This window comes from Rhinopithecus roxellana, chromosome 11 (assembly GCF_007565055.1).
Source record: "Rhinopithecus roxellana isolate Shanxi Qingling chromosome 11, ASM756505v1, whole genome shotgun sequence".
Classification (NCBI taxonomy): domain Eukaryota; kingdom Metazoa; phylum Chordata; class Mammalia; order Primates; family Cercopithecidae; genus Rhinopithecus; species Rhinopithecus roxellana.
In genome coordinates, this window is record NC_044559.1 from 79,362,502 (window position 1) to 79,385,628 (window position 23,127).

At 42.4% G+C, this 23,127-nt stretch overlaps 1 protein-coding gene across 1 annotated transcript in view; it reads right to left on the minus strand.

Moving 5' to 3' along the window:
- The window catches only part of PLCE1 (phospholipase C epsilon 1), a 274,157-nt gene that overhangs the window by 115,989 nt on the left and 135,041 nt on the right, over window positions 1-23,127 (minus strand). Inside the window, exons 4-5 of the mRNA XM_010368132.2 lie at window positions 12,397-12,542; window positions 5,201-5,459 (exon numbers count right to left, since the gene is read on the minus strand). Coding sequence (XP_010366434.2) covers window positions 5,201-5,459; window positions 12,397-12,542 — 405 coding nt within the window. The remainder of the gene's footprint in view (window positions 1-5,200; window positions 5,460-12,396; window positions 12,543-23,127) is intronic.

The following is a 23,127-nucleotide window of genomic DNA, read 5'->3' on the forward strand; positions in this document are numbered from 1 at the left end:
CCTTGACACGTGGGGATTATAGGGATTACAATTCAAGATGAGATTTCGGCTGGAGGCACAGCCAAACCACATCACCCTCAGAACTTCAGCTTGGCATTTTAAGGGTGTGGTGCACACATTAATCATGATAGCCACCATTTATATTGGCACTTATAGTGTGCCGTGCATTTTGCTTAATTTATGCATCTCTCACATAATCCTCACAAAAACCCTATCAAGTAGTATTGTCATTTCCGGTTTACAGATGACAAAACTGAGGCTTAGTAAGATTCAGCTACCTACCTAGGTGACAGAAATAGTAAGAGGTGGTGTCAAAATTCAGTCCCAGGCAATGTGACTGGAAGGTTTGAGTTCTTAATCAGCTCAAGCAGCCTCCATTGTAGGTTTCTGTCATCATCTACTTATATCTCATTTCTCCAAATGTACAAATCCTTCTTAAGGTGCAGCATGCCAAAGAGGGTCAACAATATTGAAAATGACGACAATAAGAACTTGCAGCTCCTATATGACTCTATACTCTTCTCTACACACCTTCATACTCCTCATTTCTATTTCCCAACAATGGTGCCGCATGCTACTTTTAGGTCTCCATGCCTTCATATGTTTTTAAACATACAAATGCATAGCTTATTTATTCTTTATGCTCGTAAACAAAAAAGTAATTATTAATGAGCATTATAATTCATATGAAATGTAATTGGAATGCTTTCAGAATTCAGATGTTCCTAATCTTCAGGAGTTAGACATAAAAAGAGGCTGAGGTTAGCCCCTCTACAATCAAAAGAAATGCCTTAAACTTTGCAAGACAAAGGATCCTCCCCTGTGACTGAACAAATGGTCAGGCTCATGACCCAGCTCTACTGTTTATTAGTCAGATAAGTGACTTCAGCTCGCTAGGCACAACTTCTTCATCTGTAAAGAAGTTAGACAAGCCTACTTGAAGACCCCATTGACATCTCAAGATTTTTTCAGCTCAATTTCCTTCCCGCTGAGATCTTGAAGTTTGTTTTTTTGTTGTTGTTGTACAGACAGGGTTTCACCATATTGCCCAGGCTGCTCTTGAATTCCTGGACTCAAGTGATCTACCTGCCTTGGCCTCCCAAAGGGGTGCAATTACAGGCCTACGCCACTGGGCCCAGCAAAAAGAAATCTTGAACTTTTTATAATTAGTTTTTGAGATTTCTATGAGTGTTTCTAGTGGTTTTCTGGCAGGAGTAGCTGTGAGGTTTGCGAAGAAATTACAAGAGCACCCTGTAGGTGGGGTAAACCAAAGGACCATGAGATTGTCCCTTCTTTCTTTGCTGTAGTTTTCTCAGGGCTGGTGGTTGCCAATGTGAACAGGGGGCTAGAGGTTGCTCTTTGTGGAGTCTCTGTTCAGTCAGATCAACAAAGCACAGCTCCTATGGGCTTTTCAATCTGCACGTCTTTTGGCAGACATAACCCTGCACTGGACATTTTAACATGGGGCTCTCAATCAGGAATGGATTCTCAAGTCCCGGCAAGTGGCCACAGAAATAGTGCTTGCTGATCTGGTTTTGGTGAATTCCATTAAACAGTCCTACCACCTATCTTGTGTGCTGAGGTTCCTTTCAGAGTAGCAGTCACTTGAGGTAAGGAAGCTATCACTGGCACTTAAGTACACAAGTTTCAAAGTGAGGATTTCAATATGACTTCACAGGTTTTATAAAAGAAATATTTGCATTTTTATGTTTTTCTCCCCTTCTAAGAGTGCTCGCAGCAGAGTTGGAAATGGGCAGTGGAAGAGAAATGTTCTTAGGATGTAGAAGATAAAATGATTAGGAAGAAGACAAGAGACTGTGGAGAAAATTAGAGACAACAATTTCATAACAGGTGAAAATGATGCAAGAAAGTTACCACCTGAAGGAACTCCAAGGGAAAGGAAAGGATAGTCTAGGGTCTGACACTCAGTAAAAGTGGCAGTCCTGAAGGTATTTTAGAAAGGTCAAATGACATACACACACGCACAAACACACAGCCTCAGATGAAGGTTATTGTCAAAGAGCCATACGAAATTCATTATTTTATCTATTCCTATCTGATGTATCCTAGTCTTAATAGTAGGATTTAAGGAAGGAATTTCAGCCAGATACAGTACGAGGAAAAGGCATTTTTCTCCCAAACATCTGTTTAATTTTTCTTACAAATATTGTGAAACTTATAAAGAGTTATGATTTCTTCTTTCTGTGACTGCTAGGAACCTCAGAACAAAATGTAGTCACTCTATAGACTATATAGCATACATTTTTGTATGTTTTATTTTCTCCTATTCTTATTTTTCTTTTCTTTAATATCCTCAATTATTCATATTTATTCTTAAAAGCATCTACAAATCTTTTGTTGGAAGAAATAGATATATACATAGATGCTGAGAGAGAGAGAGAGAGAGAGATTAAGAACTTAAATGGCTCTGAGAGGCTTTCTGTGCAGATGTGCTTATTTGTAGATGGTCTTCTCTCTATATATAGATTGCCACTAATGTTAGCAACCTGTTAAGTGAAAAATCTTGAAATAATCTCTGAACAACTGGAATTACTGAACAATTAAAAAAACCTGCAGATGCCTTGTGTGTGTAGGGTTAATTTTCCCAGAACTTACAGAACAGTGTTTCTCAAAGTGAGATCATTAACCCTCGACTTAGAATCACCCAGAGGTTGGGAGAGGTAAAAATACTGATTTCTAGATATCACCCAGACCTAACTAAGTCAGTAGATTTGATTTAAAAATATCTTAATACCCACCCTAGTACCCCACCCAAGAATTAAAAATACCACTGTTACAAAAACTAGGAAATAAAAGATCACAGCTCTCCTCCTGAAATTTAATGTGTTGAATTCTTAGATATGGCAGGATAGCTCTAGGTTTGCTTGCTTTTTTTTTTTTTTTTAAGGGGTAATAGATGGTAAGAAGTTAAATTGCGAGCAGTAATTTTAGAACAAAGCAGCAAAATGAGAGAAGTAAATTTGAATTTAGAATTGGTAAAGTTTGAAGATAAAGAAGTGTGGCTTAATGATAAAAGTGGCAGGTTTTGATGAGGTGTCCATCTGAAACTAAGCTGAAGTAGGAAAGAACTCATCAACAGGAAAAAAAGAAGACATGAGCATTCCCCACTTTTAACGTGTAAAAACTTACTGCCATCGGCTTTTATCCTTCAAGGAACTTTTCCTGGAGCTGTTCCCTTCACTGGGGCTGTCCTCCTCATCTTGTCCTCCAGACTTCGACTGCAGCTCCGGATGACCTGAAAGATGCTGTTGACAGTGGACTCTTTCTCCGAATTCTTTAAGCCATTTTGTCCCACTCGTTGTAAGAAATTATCTTGTCCACTGTAATCTGCTACAAACTACAGAAAATATATCGAGAATTTGCTATTGCAACTTAATATGCCTGGATAACCTACTTGGCTAGGGAAAAGAAATCATAACGTAATAAATAATGGCATTTGTGCCTATTTTATGGGAAAGAAAACAAGAGCCTCCAGGAAAAAACATTTTTTCATTTCACCACATGAAATATCAAAATTCACCCTTGTTTCCACTGAGACAACTTTAATCCCTCTAGGAATCGACACTCCGCTTCAAATTTAAAACACAAAAAATAATATTATTTCAGGGCTCCCTAAGGAGAAGACTAGCCAATTTGCAGAGGAAGGGCATGGTTATTTTATCCTTATAGTGAGAACTGAGAAAAACCATGAGTAAAGTATGCTATTCTACGGAACCAGATAAAATGACTGGGCCCAAGCAAAACACTGAGAAGAGGTGATGTTTTGCTTTATTGCTCATGTGTTGTATAATAACACAGTGGCTTCTTCCTAGTTTTTAAGCTCTTTTTTTTTTTTTTTTTTTTTTTTTTTTTGAGACGGAGTCTCATTCTGTCACCCAGGCTGGAGTGCTGTGGCCGGATCTCAGCTCACTGCAAGCTCCGCCTCCCGGGTTCACGCCATTCTCCTGTCTCAGCCTCCCGAGTAGCTGGGACTACAGGCGCCGCCACGTCACCCGGCTAGTTTTTTGTAGTTTTTAGTAGAGACGGGGTTTCACCGTGTTAGCCAGGATGGTCTCGATCTCCTGACCTCGTGATCCGCCCGTCTCGGCCTCCCAAAGTCTTATTGTTTGTACAGTTGATCAGGAAGCTTCTCCCATCAGAGGTGAGAGCTGTGTCTGGAATAAGACACAGTTCCCTCTTCTTAAGACGTGAGGAAGCTGGAGGGGTGTGGCCTGGGAGGCTTCCTTTAAGCTTTCTCCTCCATTTCTTGCCCTTTTATCCTAGCTCATAACCCAGAGAGATGCGGTGGTGTTGCCTGTACCTGTCAGGGGTTCTTAAGTCTTCCTGATATCAGGTGATGCCTTTGCTCCCAGGTGACACAGAAGAGGCTGAAGGTTGAAGACAGTCTTCCCACTCCATGGAGAAGGCGTGTACATGACTGTGTGTGTGTGTGTGTGTGTGTGAGAAACGTCAGTAGTACGTTCTGTCATCATGGCAGGAATAATCCTAGATTTGGGTTTGGTCCCAGGTAAGGGACTTCTCAAAATCTCCATAAACTTCTTTCCATTTTAGTCACTTCTTTCATTTTTAAACACCTTAGAGAGAGGTTTCCTTATCTTTTCCCTCCAGTTTTTCAATTCCCCTTCTCTCCAATGCCCAATGCCTTGGGTCAAAGCTCACACTATCCCTTCTGCTCTGGGAATCAGGAACAGGAGACAATGGACTGGGAAAAACCAGGGTCTGGGGATCAGGAGCCTGGAACTTGTCTCTACGTGTATCTTCAGGCTCCCCAGCATCTTCCCACAAAGGATGAAAAGAAAGCAGTTTTTTCTTCCACTGATGTGGAAAACTTAATACTCTCATTTGACTTTCTTTATCTCTTGCATCCAGACATTCCCACCCAATAAGAAAAACTTGTCAATCTTCAAAAACCACCAGAAAACAACGCCCTTTTTGACTTGTACTTACACATTACACCTAATACATTAAAACTAATTTCACAATACTATGTCCCACACAGTGCTAGTTGACATTCTTTTCCACAGAACTTCCAAGGACCTATGTGCTACCCAGAAACAATATAACAATTATTAACCTTGTGTTCAATCAGTGATCATTTCTTTGGTGAGCACAGACAAGGCCTGATGAGACAGCCAGCAACAGTGGTTCTTCAGTCCAGGATGATTGTGAAAGGCCTTACCTCTAAAGTTTCTTCTTGGGAATTGTACCGCGGGCATATCTTCATGAGGCCAGAGGCGCCGTCAAGCACTTCACAGAGCTCCTTCAGAAACACTCCACAGAACGGAACCACCTTACAGCCAGGGATGTGCAGGGCACGTGTCACCACCTTTCTGTACTCACAAGAGGACTCATGCTGGGCCATAGCATCCTTCAGGCTCCTCATGGTCTCAATATCAGACTGGTCCATAAACTGCCACATTTTTAAAACTTTTCTTGACCTATTGCGAGTAAATGATGTTTTTTAGACTGAAGAAGAAATAATATAGTTTACAGCAAGGAGCCTAAATTCCATACAAATTCATTCTCTTTACCAAGTTTTTTTTTTTTTTTTTTTTTTTTTTTTTTTTTTTTTTTTTTTTTTTTTTTGGTGGTCTCACTCTGTCAGCCCAGGCTGGAGTGCAGTGGCACGATCTTGGCTCACTGCAACCTCTGCCTCCTGGGTTCAAGCAATTCTCCTGCCTCTGCCTCCCTAGTAGCTGGGATTACAGGCATGCACCACCATGCCCGGCTAATTTTTGTGTTTTTAGTAGAGATGGGGTTTTGCCATGTTGGCCAGGCTGGTCTCGAACTCCTGACCTCAGGCTACCGAAGTGCCTCAGCTTCTCAAAGTGCTGGGATTACAGGCCATCGAGCTCTGCCCCAAGTGTTCTTTACTTGTTAATATTTATGTAGGGTTCCTATCCCCACCTACTTTCCCAGATAATATGAATAATACTTTTGTAAATTGAAACTAAAAATTAAATAGGACAGATACAAACACAAATAGGGATATGGGACATGTTAGTTATGGAAGCTGGGCACTGAATGTAGGTTTGAGTTTTTCTGGCAGCTATGGCCAAAGAGGGAAAGTAGAGGGTAATATGGTTTGTGCAGATACTGGTGGAGGAGGACTGCCTAGGGAAACCTGGCCCATCTGGTCCTCTTGATCTTTTAAATATTACTCTTGGATTAATCCAGTTCTTAGTGATCAACATGAAGCCTATTGTTTTCACCTCTTCTGTAGAATTGATTTTTACTGAATCAAGCTTTGACGTGAAGCCACCAGCCCATTTTTGGGGACCTTGTTGTAAAGTATTATTTGCATAACAGGATGTTAAGTGGGACTTTCCCTATTCTGAAACTCCTGCTGAGACCCACAGGTGACAGTGCACCACATCTTCTAAAGAGAGGCCCTCACAAGGTGTTACCTGAACTGCTTTGCCCAGAGTGGTCTCCCACTCTCCTTTGGCCCATGCAGAGAAAGTGGATCTGAGCAGATAGCTTGGGAATATTTCTCTGGGGGCAATTGTGGGAGGGCTCACCTTTCTGTAAGAGGACAAGGTCACCCCAAGTGAATTCCATGGGGACACTGACCTGTGTCCTGGGCAGTCTGTGGATCACAAGAACTGGTGCATGACTCTTGCCTAAAGATTTGAGGCTAGCTGGAGCTGCCTGATGGCAAAGGGAGAGAAAAGCTTCCAGTAGATATGTCCTGTGCTTGCAGAGTTGGGAGGGCAATGTGCTATTTCCTGTGAGTCAGGAGGGGATACTGTGCAAAGAGGTGGGGCTTGAGCTGTCTTGAAGGGTCTGCCTGCTAAAAGATGAGACCCTAGCAGAAAGGGCCTGTGAGGACAGGACCTGGGGGGGGGGGGGGCGGTGAGGAATAAGAGGTTGACCAGAGGGTACACTGCATTTTGCTAGGTAATGGTGCAGTGGGGAGGTGGAAAAAATTAGAGAGAGTAACTAGTAAGAAAACCTAAAAGCACCCTCCATTGGTCTCTGTGAGGGCACCAAGGCCAGCACAACTGCCCCATCAAGTAAGACTCTGTGCTCCCTCTATCCCCATCCTTTCCCCTCTCCTCTCCTGTCCACTTTTTTTCTGCAGACATCCAGTTGCAGGAAAAGTAAGAAAAAAAGACAAATTATATATTCCCCACTACTACAAGTCTCTGAGACTGGTTGTGTTGTGAAACACAGAGAAAGGAAGAAGATATATATTGAATGAGATATTAAAATTTTGATTTAGATTAACTGGATTACAAAATCACTGTGTAATATATAAGACATCCAAAGACATAAAGAAGTACAACATGACCAACACCCATGTGCCAATCTCTCCGTTTAAAAAATCAAACATCAACAATGTGGTTGAGGCCCTAGTGTATTCCTCCAAGAGCACATACGCTATTCTTCCCTCACCAGACAGGACCACCACTGGGACTTTGGGGTTCTCCTTTCCTTAAAATTCTTCGTACTTTTTCAACATATGCATATATCACCAAGCAATTTACAGAATTGTTTGTGTATTTTTAAACTTTATGTAAATAGTATCACATGGTAGATGCTCTTAGACCAGGGGTCCCCAGCCCCTGGGCCACAGACCAGTACTGGTTCATGGCCTGTTAGGAACTGGGCTGCACAGCAGGAGATGAGCGTGGGTGAGGAAGCATTACAGCTTGAGCTCTGCCTGCTATCAGATCAGCAGCGGCATTAGATTCTCATAGGAGCGTAAACCCTACTGTGAACTGTGCATGGAAGGGATCTAGGTTGCATGCTCCTCATGAGAATCTAATGCCTGATGATCCGAAGGGGAACCGTTTCATCCAAAAACCATTTTCGCCCACCCCCACATCCCCAGTCTGTGGAAAAATTGTCTTCCATGAAACTGGTCTCTGGTGCTAAAAAGGCTGCGGATCCCTGTCTTAAACAACTTATTTATTTATTTATTTTTAAACAGCCTTAAGTTGCAAGACTCATTCATGTTCAAGAGCACAGGAGAATGAAATTGTGTGTTAACTGGGAAAGTGACTGGAAAAGCTACAGGATCTCTCAATGTAGCATAATCCAGTGTTGGGGGAGGGAGAGCCGGTTGGAAGCTCTGAAAGGCAATCATATCAGAAAAGTAGAAGCATATTATGATTTCATCCTACTAAATCCAGGTTGTCCTACCACTGGATTGTTATAAGACAGTGAGAATTCTTTTTTGGGGAATGAAGTGGAGGTAAAAACAAATGAAGTGAATGAATGAGACATGGTTCTCACCGGTTTTCTTATTGTGTGAGTAATGGAGTAGTTATGGTTCACTTGGGGGCAAAGGGCAAACTTCAGCAAAGATCAATTCTTCATTGTTGAATTGAGAATTGACACTATTTTAAAAACTTTTATTCATCTTTATGATTATAAAGATACTAGATACTCATTGTAGAAAATCTAGAAAATATCAAAAAGATAGCAAACCCACTTACAATTCTACCATACACAGATATTCCTTCCAGTATCTATCTTATTCTTATCTATATGGGTATATAAATATTGCTGAGGTTATTAGGGATAGAGAGCTTTGTTCCCAGATAGTTTCATGTATTATGTGTCACCTGCTTTCCAACGATACAAAAACTTTTCAGGCCAGGTGGAGTGGCTCATGCCTATAATCTCAGCACTTTGGGAGGCTGAGGCAGGGGAGATCACTTGAAGCCAGGAGCTCCAGACCAGCCTAGGAAACGCAGAAAGACTCCATTTCTTAAAAAATTAAAAAAAATAGCTATTGTGCTTGTACACTCCTTGTAGACCTAGCTACTTGGAAGCCAAAGTGGGAGGACTGCTTAAGCCCAGGGTAAGAGGTTACAGTGAGTTATGATCCTGCCCCTGCACTCCAGCCTGGGTGATACAGTAAGATCTTCTCTCTTAAAAATTTGTTTTTTTACCTCATGCCTGTAATCCTAGCACTTTGGGAGGCTGAGGCGTGTGGATCACTTGAGGTCAGGAGTTCAAGATCAGTCTGGCCAACATGTTGAAATTCCGTCTCTAGTAAAAATACAAAAAAATTAGCAGGGTGTGGTGGCGGGTGCCTGTAATCCCAGCTACTTGAGAGGGTGAGGCAGAAGAATTGCTCAGACCTGGGAGGTGGAGGTAGCAGTGAGCCAAGATTGCACCACTGCACTCCAGCCTCGGCAACAGAGTGAGACTCTGTTTCAAAAAAAAAAATGTTTTTTTACAAACATCATTTTGGATGGCTATTTAATATTCCATTATCTGGATGCAGCATATTATTTCCTTTAACTATTTTCCTATGTTGTTCATTTGGGTTATTTTAAACTGACACAATAACTAAGTAAATATTCTTGATTGTAAATCTTTGTACTTCTTACTAGTGGCTTAAAAGAGCTAAGAATTTAGAGCAGGCAAAATGTACAATGTCTATAAAAAACCAAAGTCACTTAACAACAAGTATGCTTTCTCTTCCCATTTAATTGCTTAAAAAATAAAAAAAATCGGCCAGGCGCGGTGGCTCACACCTGTAATCCCAGCACTTTGGGTGGCCGAGGTGGGCGGATCACCTGAGGTTGGGAGTTCGAGAGCAGCCTGACCAATAGAGAGAAACCCCATCTCTACTTAAAAAAAAAAAAAAAAAAAAAAAAAAAAAATTACAAAATTAGCCGGGCATGGTGGTACATGCCTATAATCCCAGCTACTTGGGAGGCTGAGGCAGGAGAATTGCTTGAACCCGGGAGGCAGAGGTTGCAGTGAGCTGAGATCATGCCATTGCACTCCAGCCTGGGCAACAAGAGCGAAACTGTCTCAAAAAATAAAATAAAATAAAATAAAAAATCTCTATTATGTTGATAATAGTTAATTGCTTGGAACCTAAACACTTTCAAGCCTAAAAATGCACACATAAGCTCTGCCTCCATAATCATTGCAACGTAACAGTATCTGGCCACTTATCTCCTGTATACAGAATAGCTGTCAACAAAAGACCTGTTACACCTGGTACTTTCACCTATTTATCTGTAAAGATCAGTTTAGTTTTAAGCCAAACACAGGAGCATGAAACCAGGCGGCAGTGGATCTGGGGTATGAGCCAAAATGCATTGGGATCAGTGTTGAGGTCTGTCCTGGTTTGAGATTATTCCTCATTTAGGGAAATCACCAGACTTTATGGTCTTCTTGGATTCTGGATTTAAACTCAGCTGAATCTTACAGTCCCATTCACTCTAGGCCTCCATAGGTCATTCTGAGGCCATTCTTGTAATAAGAGAATCTAGCACATGGCATGTGGCAGCCGGCCTCCAAGATGGCCTCCCATGGTCCACACCTCCTGATTTTGTGGCTTTGTTCAGTCACCACCCACAAGGAATCCATGCTGGTCCTACGTGATCAGTACAATATGGCAGGAGTGACTGTGTGTGATTCCTGAGGCTCGCATATAAAAGGCATCGCAGCCTCTGCCTCCCTCTCTTGGATCGCTCACTTCGGAAGGAGCCAGTCACTGTGCTGTAATGACAGTCATGTTGTGGGGTCAGGAAGCGAGGTCTCTGGCCAACAGCCAGCACCAACTTGCCAGTCACAGAATGATAAGCATCATTAAAATAAAATAACTTTATCAAAATATGATAATTATTTTCTTAAAAGAAATGTAATACACATTTTCTTTTTTCTTTTTTTCTTTTTTGTTTTCTGAGATGGAGTTTCCCTCTTATTGTCCAGAGTGGAGTGCAATGGCACGATCTCGGCTCACTGCAACCTCCGCCTCCTGGGTTCAAGTGATTCTCCTGCCTCAGCCTCCTGAGTAGCTGGGATTATAGGCACCTGGTACCACGCCCAGCTAATTTTTGTATTTTTAGTGGAGATGGTGTTTTACCATGTTGGCCAGGTTGGTCTTGAACTCCTGACCTCAGGTGATCTACCCGCCTCGCCTCCCAAAGTGTTGGGATTACAGGCCTGAGCCACCGTGCCCAGCCTACATGTTTTCTTTATAGAAAATTGATCACAAAGAGAATCAAAATCATCCGGATACAGCCTTCTATTCTCCAAGGCTTTTTTTTTTTTTCCCCACTTTTTCTTTCTTTTGAGCCATGTCCTTATGCATTTGTATGACTATTTTAAATGTCAAGGACATGATCATTTGGGTTTACTCTTAGTTAAGAAAGTTGAAAAGGACAAAAAAAAAAAAAAAATTAGAACTCTGGGAGCTGTCATCTCCTCCCCCAACCCAGAAACCCTACATAGGGACCTGGAGAATCAAAGAAAAATCTCAGTAATGTTATGAAGTAAAATTCATTTGTAGTGAGAACCCTCATGAGGATGGTGAATCTCAGGAAGCAATAACAATAATAATAACAATAGCTTCTCTTTATGAGGCCTTACCATACGCCAGGCACATGTGTCAAATACTTTATATTATTTCACTGAATTCTACCTAAAGATGTAGGTGCTTTTTAGTATTATCCCCATTTTGCAGACAAAATAACTGAGGCTCAATGAAGTCAAGTAGCTTGCCCAGATCACACAGCTATTCCTTGGGTGAACCAGGATTTGATTCCCTGTGATTCTGACTTAAGAACTCATGCTCTTCTTCCTCACATACCATGCTGCCTCCCATAGGAGTAAGAATAGTTACTTTACGCCAGGTAACTGAGGCTAAAAGGGGATAAAGCAGGCGACTTAATGAACAGAATGGTGATTTTGTTATCAGCTTGATGGAAAAGGCTTAAGAGCAGGATATCATAGTGGTCAAGATCATAGGCTCCGAAATCAAGGTTGCCTGCATTCCCAGCAATGCCAGGTGACCTTGGGTGAATGACTTAATTTCTCTTAACCTTAGTGTCCTCTTTTGCATAATGTGGAAATAATAATAGTATCTACCTGATAAACCTGTTTTGAGAATTAAAAGATACAATATAGGGAATGTGCATAGCCCATACTTGACATAAAGTGATAATAATGAGAGCTAGCATTATTGGAGGCCTATTGTCAATGCTAGCCACTGTAATTACTAAGGGCAGTTGGTGGTCTATAGCATACAGCCCTGGAACACTACATAAGGCAGGCCTGAAAAGAGACAAATAACAGTGGGGTTTATAGGACAGGAAGGGGAATAGTCAATGGTGGGGTCGATGGGTTATGCAAGCAAGTAATTTCACTTGGCTTGGCCAAGAACACAGAATCACAGCAGACCCAGTGAAGGAGGATTGTGACTGGCCCACAGGGGCTCAATTCTGCAGCAACTTTGAGGGACAGGGCCTGTGGTGCTGAAAGAAGATAATACATTTCCCAAGATAATTATTTCCAATTACCTGGCTTGGGTAAAGGTGACTCCATGGACAATTAACTCAGAGCCATTTAGGTGATGAGAAGCAACTGTGCCAAGATAACCGTATTCCCCACTGACTATACCTGAGGCCAGCCAAGAACTCCATGACAGCGTTGTAGTTGCCCATGTTCCAGCAGCATTTGGCCACATGCACCAAATATGAAAAGACTTCTCGCTTCTCCTCCATGGAGCCTGCCGTGAGGATCAGCCACGTCACCCAGGAGCTCACCTAGAAAACACACAGAGACATTCACGGGAATTATATTCTAGAAGTTTGGCATTTTTTTTCCAAAAGTATTCTTTGTTTTTCTAAAAATATCAATTTGGTATTAGGAAATGAAAGACGTATAGGTCCTTAATCTCTTATAACTCTCTCTTTATTTTCTTTAAAACAAGAAGGCTGAAAAAGGCAATTCATAAAATCCTTTGATCAAAAAAATGTCTTGAGACTATAAGAAAATAAGGCCTAAGGATAATTTTGATTGAAAGATATTTGACTGATGGACATTAAAATGAAATGTACTTAACCCATCAATTAAAGACATTTACTAAGTATTAAAATACATAATATCAAATGAAAAATAAAAACATTTTTAAACAACCTTTCACAAATGCCTTATCTATTATGTTCCTCAAATGACAATAATATGAACAAATATTTATAGAGCACTTATTATGTGCCAGGAACCATTCTAAGCACTTTACCTATATTACCTCACTTAGTCTCTCACAACAATTCTAAGAGTCAGGGACTGTTATTGTCCTCAGGGATGTGTGTAAGGTCTTCAACCACGTTGACGGTAGCAAAGCCTAGGTTTGAACTTAGGGTGTCTGCTCCAGAGGTTGCACTATCAACCACTCACAAATGCCTGATGCGTTTACACAAACTCTAATGTTCTCCAGTTCTGGGCTTAAAGTTATTCTAATGCGATTTGTTTTTCCTGCTACACAGACTGGAGGATAATATTTTAAAATAATCCATGTCTACACCCTCCCCTTATGATATGCAGCCTCTAAATCATCTGCTTCTGATCTAAGATTTTTTTGCTGCCACCTTTTCTTTTGTGCTTGGATGCTGGTGTCCACCTAAGTTACCTTCTCTATCCTGACTAGCATGTGGGTTGATAAACTTGGTTGTTAACAGAACTAAAGTCTTGGTCTTGACCTCACATGGCCCTACTAGCTCCGCTTGGTTCAGCATCAGTGCTGAAGCCTGAGCAGTGACACTTTTCTCTGGCCTAAGTGAGAGATGCCAGAACAGAGAGTTTATGGTGACCCATGACAACTGCAGGAAATAAGAGCTCAAGGTCAATAGCATACTGTGTATAAGTGGATAAAATGATAAGAATTAATGGCATTGAGTGCTGGCAGCAACCACAGAGGGCAGTGCAACCCCGTTTTTCCAGATCGAGAATTCATGGCTCATGGTAGAAGTGACTTTTCAAGGTCACAATTCTTGTTGATATCAAAAGTAGAACTCCCAGCTCAGTGCTCTTTCATCTGATGAAAGTTGACAGTTTCTTCCTTTCCTTTTTTTTTTTTTTTAGACGGAGTGTTGCTCTGTCGCCCAGGCCGGAGTGCAATGGTATGATCTTGGCTCACTGCAACCTCGAGTAACTGGGATTACAGGGCCCGCCACCATGCCTGGCTTATTTTTATATTTTTAGTAGAGATGGGTTTCACCATGTTGGCCAGGCTGATCTCGAACTCCTGACCTCAAGTGATCCACCCACCTCAGTCTCCCAAAGTGCTGGGATGGCGGGTGTGAGCCACTGTGCCCGGCCGAAAGGTGAGTTTTTTCGGACTTGGCTCTGGGTAGGTCCTCCTAAGCACTCAGTTTGGAGCTGCACATGTGAAGGCAGAGCAGGAATAAAAGGAGAAAATATTGAGAAGAGTCCAAAATAAGATCAAAGAGATTAAAAAACAAAATGAATGGTTGCTCACACCTCTTTCCTATCCCTACATAGAAACAAACAGGAAAATCGGACCAAAAGGGAGTTTTAGTGATAAAACAGGTCTATTCTCTGGTATGAGCCAGAGGCACTGGAGTCATTAATAATCTTCCTCTTCCCTTCTGAAACAGACTGAAGTAAAATGTGCTGGGCTACCTGCCACCCCCAAGCCCAGTCCTGAGCCTAGTGGGCTCCCAGCATGTGCCTCTGCCCTCCATCTGTTCTGGACTTCACTGGGCCCTCGAGTGGCATCAGGAGAACAGGTCTGGAATCAGACCCTTGGGACAAACCCTGGTCCACATCATCCCAGGAACTGTTTGGGATTCCTAGTGCTGACCCCTCTCCCACAGCTACGAGTAACCCCTTGCTCACAGTCTCCATGCCTGTCCTCTCACTTGGTTCCTTGGTTACAAGTCACCTTTGTGAAACCCCGGCTCACTAGAGCAAGAAATTATTTTGCTAACAGAGCCTGAGTCATTGGTGATTCCATCTAATTCTTCCTTTAGTCTGACTGGGTTTTGATGAACCCTATCCTACCATGGGAAACCATCAGCAAACACTTAGCATCATAACCCTACGGACTCTTTGAGTTGAAAATTCAAACACGTCTCACAAATAAAAATGAGATCCTGAAAATTAAAAAAACAGTTTCTCAAAGCCACCCAACTCATTAGTTGTTGAGGCCTCTGGCCATATTGTCTCCATGGCTTTAGTTCCTTTCTGGTTGAAATTGATGGCAAATCAGGGTCTCTGGAAAGTCGTCATTCTTTCAGGCTGTTCTGATACCATGCATTGACTTACTAGTCCAGCAGCTGGAAAGGGTTAACTCACCTCCCCCTGGAGAGGTCTGCTTCACAGGGCAGGTGGAGACCACCACTTGGTTTGTGTCACAATCCTGATCACTCATCCAGATTTATTTCCTATCAGTCAAATCATTTTCCATATACTTTCCCACAACGCGAGGAAAAAAATAGCGATACCATATTTCACATGGAAACCTAATTTAAACCAACTGTTCCATTGCCGAGTATGAGTCCCCAGGGCCCTGGTTGTTGAGATTATGTAAGCACTGTTATCATAAACATACACACACAGACACACACACACACACACACACACACACACACACACACCCCCAACATCTGCTTACAAGCCTCATGGACAATTCTTATTATGGTCTGATGTATTCATAACTTTATAAGCATTAAGTGGTGAGAGGGTCACCACTAATTACAAAATAATAAATGACAAAAAAGGAAATGAAGATTCAGTGACAAATGTCAAAATGTTGACCAAAGCATAAAAGGTGGTCACATTTACTAGATGGAAAATGGGATGTGTTGTCAATCCAGAAAGAATTTCAGGACACTGCAATCACATAGAAAAACAAAAAAAAAAATTATATAAATATAAGGTACTATGGTTTAGGCACAGAGAGTGCTACTAGAGCAGAAAGGTGCTAACAGTAGCAGATTATTTTGCTTATTTCAACAGCAAACACAGAATGAGAGATAATCTGGCCCCCAGCCCAATTCTTTAAGCACCTCTCCCAGAAGGTGCTGGGCTAATCCTGACATCATAACCCCCTGGACCATGCCCACAACTCCTCCACAACTGACCCTCCCAAAATATCTTTTTTCCCTTCCTTTTGCTTTTCCCAGTACTCTTAGGCTTAGCCAAACAGAACAGTTTGCTCCCTCTCCTCACATCAAATACCTTATTGGTATCACACACGCTCAGTTTGGAAGGAATGTTCTTGCATCATTCAAAATGACCTTTCCCTGATCTACCATGTCTTACTTGTGTCCTCTGTAAAGCCAAATCTTTACTTTGGCCCACCAGGCCCCTGTCCATTCTCCAACCACCTCACTTCTCCCCTACATTCCTCCTTTTAGGGAGGTAAACTAGGCTTTTTAACATCTCAAGAATCTTGAACTGGATGTTCCTTCTGCAGGAAGGCTTCCCCATCAGCCCAGATTCATTTTTTCTAAATTTTAAAAATTTGTTTATTTATTTATTTATTTTGTAGAGATAGGGTATCACTATATTACCCAGGCTGATCTTGAACTCCTGGCCTCGAGTGATCCTCCCACTTCCGCTTCCATAGCATTGGGATTACAGATAAGCCACCACACATGGCCTGTCATTTTACTCATCTAACCCTACTCATCCTTTTAGGCAGCACTGCCCTGAGACCATGCCATCAGGATCCTGCCCTGGACCCCAGGCTTCAGAAGTCTCTACACTGGCTGTCGTCCAGCTGTGCCCTCCCCACAGAGTAAGAAGTCTATGGGGTGAAGGGGACGTGCCTGTCCACAGGCTGCACACTCACTTCTAGATAATTTATCCCTTGTAAACCCAGGCCTCCCAAATTCCCTGTCCAAATAGCACCAAGCCCACTGCTGGTCTGCAAGGGCTGTTGATTTGGATCAGTCCTTCAGAGGGTAGATTGTAACCCCTAGGCCTAAAGCCAGGCCAGAGGGCAGTGGGGGTGATGTGTGGACAGGGTTTGAACATGAGGCCTGAGGTATCCACACTCTGGCACACAAGCCAGGATGGGAAGAGAAGGTGGGAAGGCTGACATGCTGGGGCCTCCCTTGTACTCGCGCCCTGGTCCCCTAAAGGAAAGGGTGAGGCTGCCTTCAGGAGTCTGATAAAAACATCGTTTTCTTGAGCAGAACTTCCTTGACTTCCCACCTGGAGTGTGTCCACACACTGTGTGCTCTGTAGTGCCCCCACATCACCCTGACCCTAGCGCACATTTAGTGCTGTGATCCTCATGAAGGAAGATGCTGGATCTGCTATGCTCACGGGTAAGCAGCAGTGTCAGTGACCTGCCAGAATCTGCCCTCAGTAAGTTTAAACAAGAGTCGGCGAAGGAGTGAACATATGAATGAATGAAACAGCTTCTCTAGGGAGGCTTTTCTCGTGGTTCACCTAGCACCTTCCATTCCATTTCTTCCTATTTCTCTTCGACTTAACGTAGGACCTTGAGTCCAAAGTTTCACTTGGATTCTCACCACTGCACAGTTTTGCCTCTGGTTTATTTTTGTTGTATTTGTGTGCCTGACTCTTTCACATGGGTCTGTTCTGTCTCCCCCAGCAGACCCTTAGACCTGCAGGACAGAGACCATCTTTCCCACATTTCCAGCATGGAGTTGTTCAGTGTCTCTGGCAGACAGGCAGGCCATCCAGAGTCCCAGGAGGCCGTGGGCAGGGAGGATTCTCAGCTTCCAAACGCTCAGGGATTATATTTGGGAAAAGGCCTGAACACTTCCCAGTGCTGTTCCCAGGTCCAGAAAAAGGAGACAAATGACATTCTGCCAAAAAGTTTCTTGAATATGCCAAGCAGACGTTTTCACAGAGATGATCATTTGTAATGGGTATCTGGTCACTCTAACTGCAAAGGTTGAACTCAAATGGTAAAGTCTACAAAATACAATGAAAGTCTAGACAGAGCTTCTTTCTTTCTCTCTCTCTCTCTCTCTCTCTCTTTCTCTCTCCTTCTTTCTCTCTCTTTCTTTCTTTCTTTCTTTCTTTCTTTCTTTCTTTCTCTCTCTCTCTCTCTCTCTCTCTTCCTTCCTTCCTTCCTTCCTTCCTTCCTTCCTTCCTTCCTTCCTTCCTTCCTTCCTTCCTTCCTTCCTTCCTTCCTTCCTTCCTTCTTTCTTTCTGACAGAGCTTCTCTCTTGTCACCCAGCTGTAGTGCAATGGCACAATCTTGGCTCACTGCAACCTCCGCCTCCTGGGTTCAAGTGATTCTCCTGTCTCAGCCTCCCGAGCAGCTGGAATTACAGGCATGCACCACCACGCCCAGCTAATTTTGTATTTTTAGTAAAGACAGGGTTTCTCCATGTTGGTCAGGCTGGTCTTGAACTCCCGACCTCAGGTGATCCACCCACCTGGGTCTCCCAAAGTGCTGGGATTACAGGCGTGAGCCACCACACCTGGCTATGATAAAGCTACTTTCAAGTAGTTTATGTGTAGTGCACATCCATACCTATCCTCCATAGAGCTTTACTAAAACATCTTGACTAGCACATGTGGGCATGTACACATACACAACATGCACATGTGCATGCACAGTCCCATACACACACACACACACACACACACCCCTGCATAGGCAGTGCTCCTCAAATGTGGAACACTGACATCAGAAGCACTGGGGGTGGTGTTTGGGTGTTTGTTCAAATGTAGATTCCAAGGCCTCACTCAGACTGATAAATCCGGCTCTCTTAAGGCCGGAGATCAATAATTTGCATTTTTAGATAAACTCCCTGGTGAATCTTATATGCGCTGGAGTTTGAAAACTCACCCAGGGGCTCAGTGACCTTTTTCTGCACCCCAGGGCCTTGAGTCAGAGCTCAGGCATCATTTCTGTAGTACCAGTACAAAACTATAAATCACCTCTCTGGCCTTGGCTGTTAACTGTACCTGAGACTGAGACTGTAACCCATCTGGAACAAGGGGAAGCTGTGGGGAGGCAGCACAGCGTAGTGGCGGAGCCCGGCGCTGGAGTTGGGTGGACCTGCGTACACTCCCAGCCCCACTGTTTCCTGTGCGTGCCCCTGAGGCAAGCCGTCTAACTGCTCTGAGCCCTGATTCCCTTTTCAGTAAAATGGGCATACTGTTTACCTCCCAACATTGTTGTGAGGGTGCAGTTGGAGAGTATATCTAAAGATCTCAGCATGATGCTTAGTGTGCAGTTAAGGGCTTGATAGATGTTCACTACTGTGACTGCTCTGCTGCTGCTAGTACTGTTGTAGAGACGCTGAATTCCAGGTAACAGGACACAGAAATCCTGAAGACTGGAATCTCTAAATCCCATTTCCTAACTAACAGGCCGGACCAGGAAGAATCTGTGACTGCCCTAAGGGTTTGTGCCCCGATCACAGTCCCCTCCTAAGAGAAGGATAACTCAAATGTTACCTCTTCTCTCAAGGCTTCCCTGGCTCCTTGCTAGGAATAAAACAGCATGTTTCCATTATAATAGCCCAATCATATATATATGATTAGTTTTTAAGCTTTTATTTCTTTTTAGAAATGGAGTCTCCCTATGTTGCTCAGGATGGACTCAAACTTCTGCCTCAGCCTCCCAAGCAGCTGGTACTACAGGTGCATGCCACTGTGGTTGGCTACGTGTGTGTGTGTGTGTGTGTGTGTGTGTGTGTGTAAACTGTTGTCCTAGACCAAATTCTTCCAATCATAAGCTCCTTAAAGGCGCAGGCCATGGTTCATTCATGCCAGGATCTCAGTCCTGAGGATACAGCAGCCAGCATGTTTCCCACACCCAGGCATCCTCCTTGACATGAAGTGGGTGCAGAAGGGTCTCTTGAACTCCTCGCTCTGCTTGGCATGGTTCCACTGAGGACTCTTTGCTTAGGAGAGACACAGAGGGGAAAAGGCAAGTACCCAAAGGGAGCTTTTTCAGAGCCTTAAACATAGCTCAGATTATACTCTCCCCTTACCCCTAAACTGCATCCCAATTGTCTTGAGAACAAACTCTAAATCTCTTTTTGGCTTTCAAGGATGGCACTACTTGCTCTAATTTACATCTCCAGTATTAATTTTTTACTGTTATCCACCACTTATCCAGATAGCAATCCAATTGTACCATGTGTATCATTTTCTATTCTTTGCCTATTCCTAGGGTCTATGCCATTTTTCAATCTGATTCCTTGTGTAGGGGGTTTTGTTTTAGCTGTCTAACTTCTTAATCTGTACAGATTACATAAGGCTGATCATACTCCCTCCTGCAGCCTGACCTCAGTGATTTGTTCAAAGATCGTCATATGACCTCAACCAGCCAACTAAAGCCCTTCTTGAGTCTTTTACTGAAGCTATCAGGAAAAGAGACAACCTTTTTGTTGGAATCCTAAACTCTAAAGATATGAGCCTGGAGCTGTTGACAGCTGTCTTTGCTATAATATCAGGAAAGCCTGCCTGAGAAGGAAGGCAACACCAAGAAAAGATGAAGATAGATTTTAAAAACATTGGTTAGGTTCTTAGATCCAGCCATCCCTGAAGCCCTCTGATGACTCCATATACATACACCAATTTCCTGTTTTGTTTGAGTAGCTTTGAGTTGAGTTGCTGTTAACTCATAACTGAAAAAAGAACCTTGACAAATATATCTTGACTTGAGGTGATCCTCTCTCTTCTAATAAACACTCAGTGAGTATCCACTATATAGTATGCACTGTGCTAGGCGCTAGTAAACAAGACAGACATGATATCTGCCCGTTGATAGCTTGGCATCTCATGGGGGAAAATAACATAAGCAAGTAATTACATAATGGTATTATTGATATAATAATTGGATAATTATTTTTATAATTACGTATAAAATTGTTAATTTTATATAATTATAATCAATTATATTTTAATTATATTTAATTAAGCATATAATAAAATTATAATTAAATTTTTATAAATAATTGGATAACTATTTTTAGAATTATATATAAACTTATATTTTTATAATTATATATAAAATTATATATAAAGTATTATTGAAATAATAATTGGATAATTACTTTACCATTTATATGCTGTCATCTTTAGAAGTCCGGTTCTTCTACCACTTCTTGGTCCCAGTTGCCCTCCCAAAGCACTTTATTTAAATCTCTGTAGTAATGCCTATTTTTTCCATAAACAGTTACTGCATGCCTGTGAATTTGCCTGGAACTATGCTAGGCATGAGAGTGGGAGCAGTTAAAGCAAGTATAAGAAAAGTAAGAAGCATACTCTGTCTTGCAATTAAACCAGTTGTGTATATGTCCATTTTCTCTAAATTGTCACCTTCTTGAGGGTAGGGAACATGTTATTCTGGACATCTTTCTATTGTTTGCAGAATGGCTTGCCTACAGTTTGCAAGAGATAGTTGATTATTCTCAAATTCTTCAACTGTAAATCCCTAAATACTGTACTCAGAAATTGGGTTCTAAATTCACTAGAGTTATTTACTGTTTTAAAATCAACTAGGGAAAATATTTTCACTGAGGTTTGCAAATACCATTTCCAGTTAAATAGAATTTGGAGAATTGCCAACAGCTATGCAGAATGTGTTATCCTCTTCTCTCTCACCATATTTAATTGAATTGAATGGATCCTTCCTTGTGAAGCCAATTATTAAATGCTGTTCAGAAGTAAACCTCATCTCATGCATAGTCTCCCCTTTTGTAATAGTATTAATTGATGGCACTAAAATAGGGTCCTGGTTATTTCATCCCTGCTTATCCTATCCTATCCTATCCTATCCTATCCTATCCTATCCTATCCTATCCTATCCTATCCTATCCTATCCTATCCTATCCTATCCTTTCAGCTTTACAAGGCTGGTACTAATACTGTTGCCATTTTACAAATGCGGAAGGTGAGATTCAGAGTGAGTAAACTAGCTTGCCCAAGGTTACACACCTGGAAAGTAGGAATGAGCCAAATCAAAAGCCTGTGCTTTTAAATTACCATGCTACTACCTTTCATTTTCTCTTTTATGAAGGTTAGACTCAACAGTAAATTAGCAAACAGTCTAATTTACTGTTGAGTGTAATCTACATAAGAGAGGAATGGAAGGTAGTGGAGCATGGTAATGTAAAAGCACAGGCCTTTAAATTTTTAAAGCTTTGCTCCCCAGACAGCCTCCCTGATCTACTGGGCAAAGAAATGCCTCAGCAAACACTGTGCGGAGCTTAGCTCCAAAAACAGAATGATGCAGCCAAGTCTCATTCCGTTTAGAAACAGAATTTCAGCATTCTGAGAAGTCACAGAGAATGCGGCATTGGTGCTTGCCAGTTGCTTACAAATGTTCCTATTCTGTCATGTATCTAAAATTTTAAGTTTTTGATGACATGCAGACTAGGACAGGGTCCTTCTGAATTAGAGAAGAATGCGTGGGAGAAGGCCTGTGAGAGATTCCGTCCCTGAAGCTCACTCACCCAGACAACTAGGTATCCCAGGCAGAGGCCAGAAAGTCAGGGTATAACCCCTAGTAAACCTCCTCCCAAGCTGCTGCCACCTCTGGAGTGCCTGCTCCCTGCAGCCCCTTCACTCCAGCTAAGTCAGGGAACTTCAACAAATACATGCTTGTTCAGCAAATCACTCCTGAGTGTCTACCCTCCAGAGCTCACACTCCAGTGGTCACTGGAGCACATGATGAGCAAGACAAACACAATCCCTACCCTCCCAGGAGGTGGTGGCATCTGCACTCCCCAGCATGACCTGTCCCTCCTCAGCTCTGATCTGCCTCCTGTGGGGGGTGCTCCTTTACCTCTCCTCACCGAGGAGATCTCAACTTGGCAGTGCTGACTCTATCAGAGGCTGGGTTTGCCCTTGTCTGACATCAGCAAAATAACAGTGACACCAAATGCTTTTAAAGAGTCTACTTAACATGTATTAATTCATTTAATCCTATAACAAGCCTATGAGGTATACGTCCTTATCATCTGCATTTTAGAAATGAAATTGGAGCAGTCACTTGCCTAAGATCATAAAGCTAATTAAAGTGGTGAAGGTGGGATTCCAACCCAGACAGCCCAGCCCCAGAGCCCATGTACTCTGCTGCCATGAATTGGTTTTTGCATGCTGTGTTTCTTGTGGCTCTGTCTTGGCCTATTTTATTTTATTTGAGTTAGGGTCTCACTGTCACCCAGGCTGGAGTGCAGTGGCATGATCATAGCTCACTGAAGCCTTGAATTCCTGCTTCTCCAGTAGTTGGGACTACAGGTGTGTGCTACCATGCCTCGCTCTGTTTTGGCCCCTCTCAAATCTCTTCTTACGCTACATCCTCTCCATATGTGTTTTCCTTCACTTAACTTGCTTTACCCATCCTCTCTCTGCTGCTGGCTCCAAATGTCTAGCTCT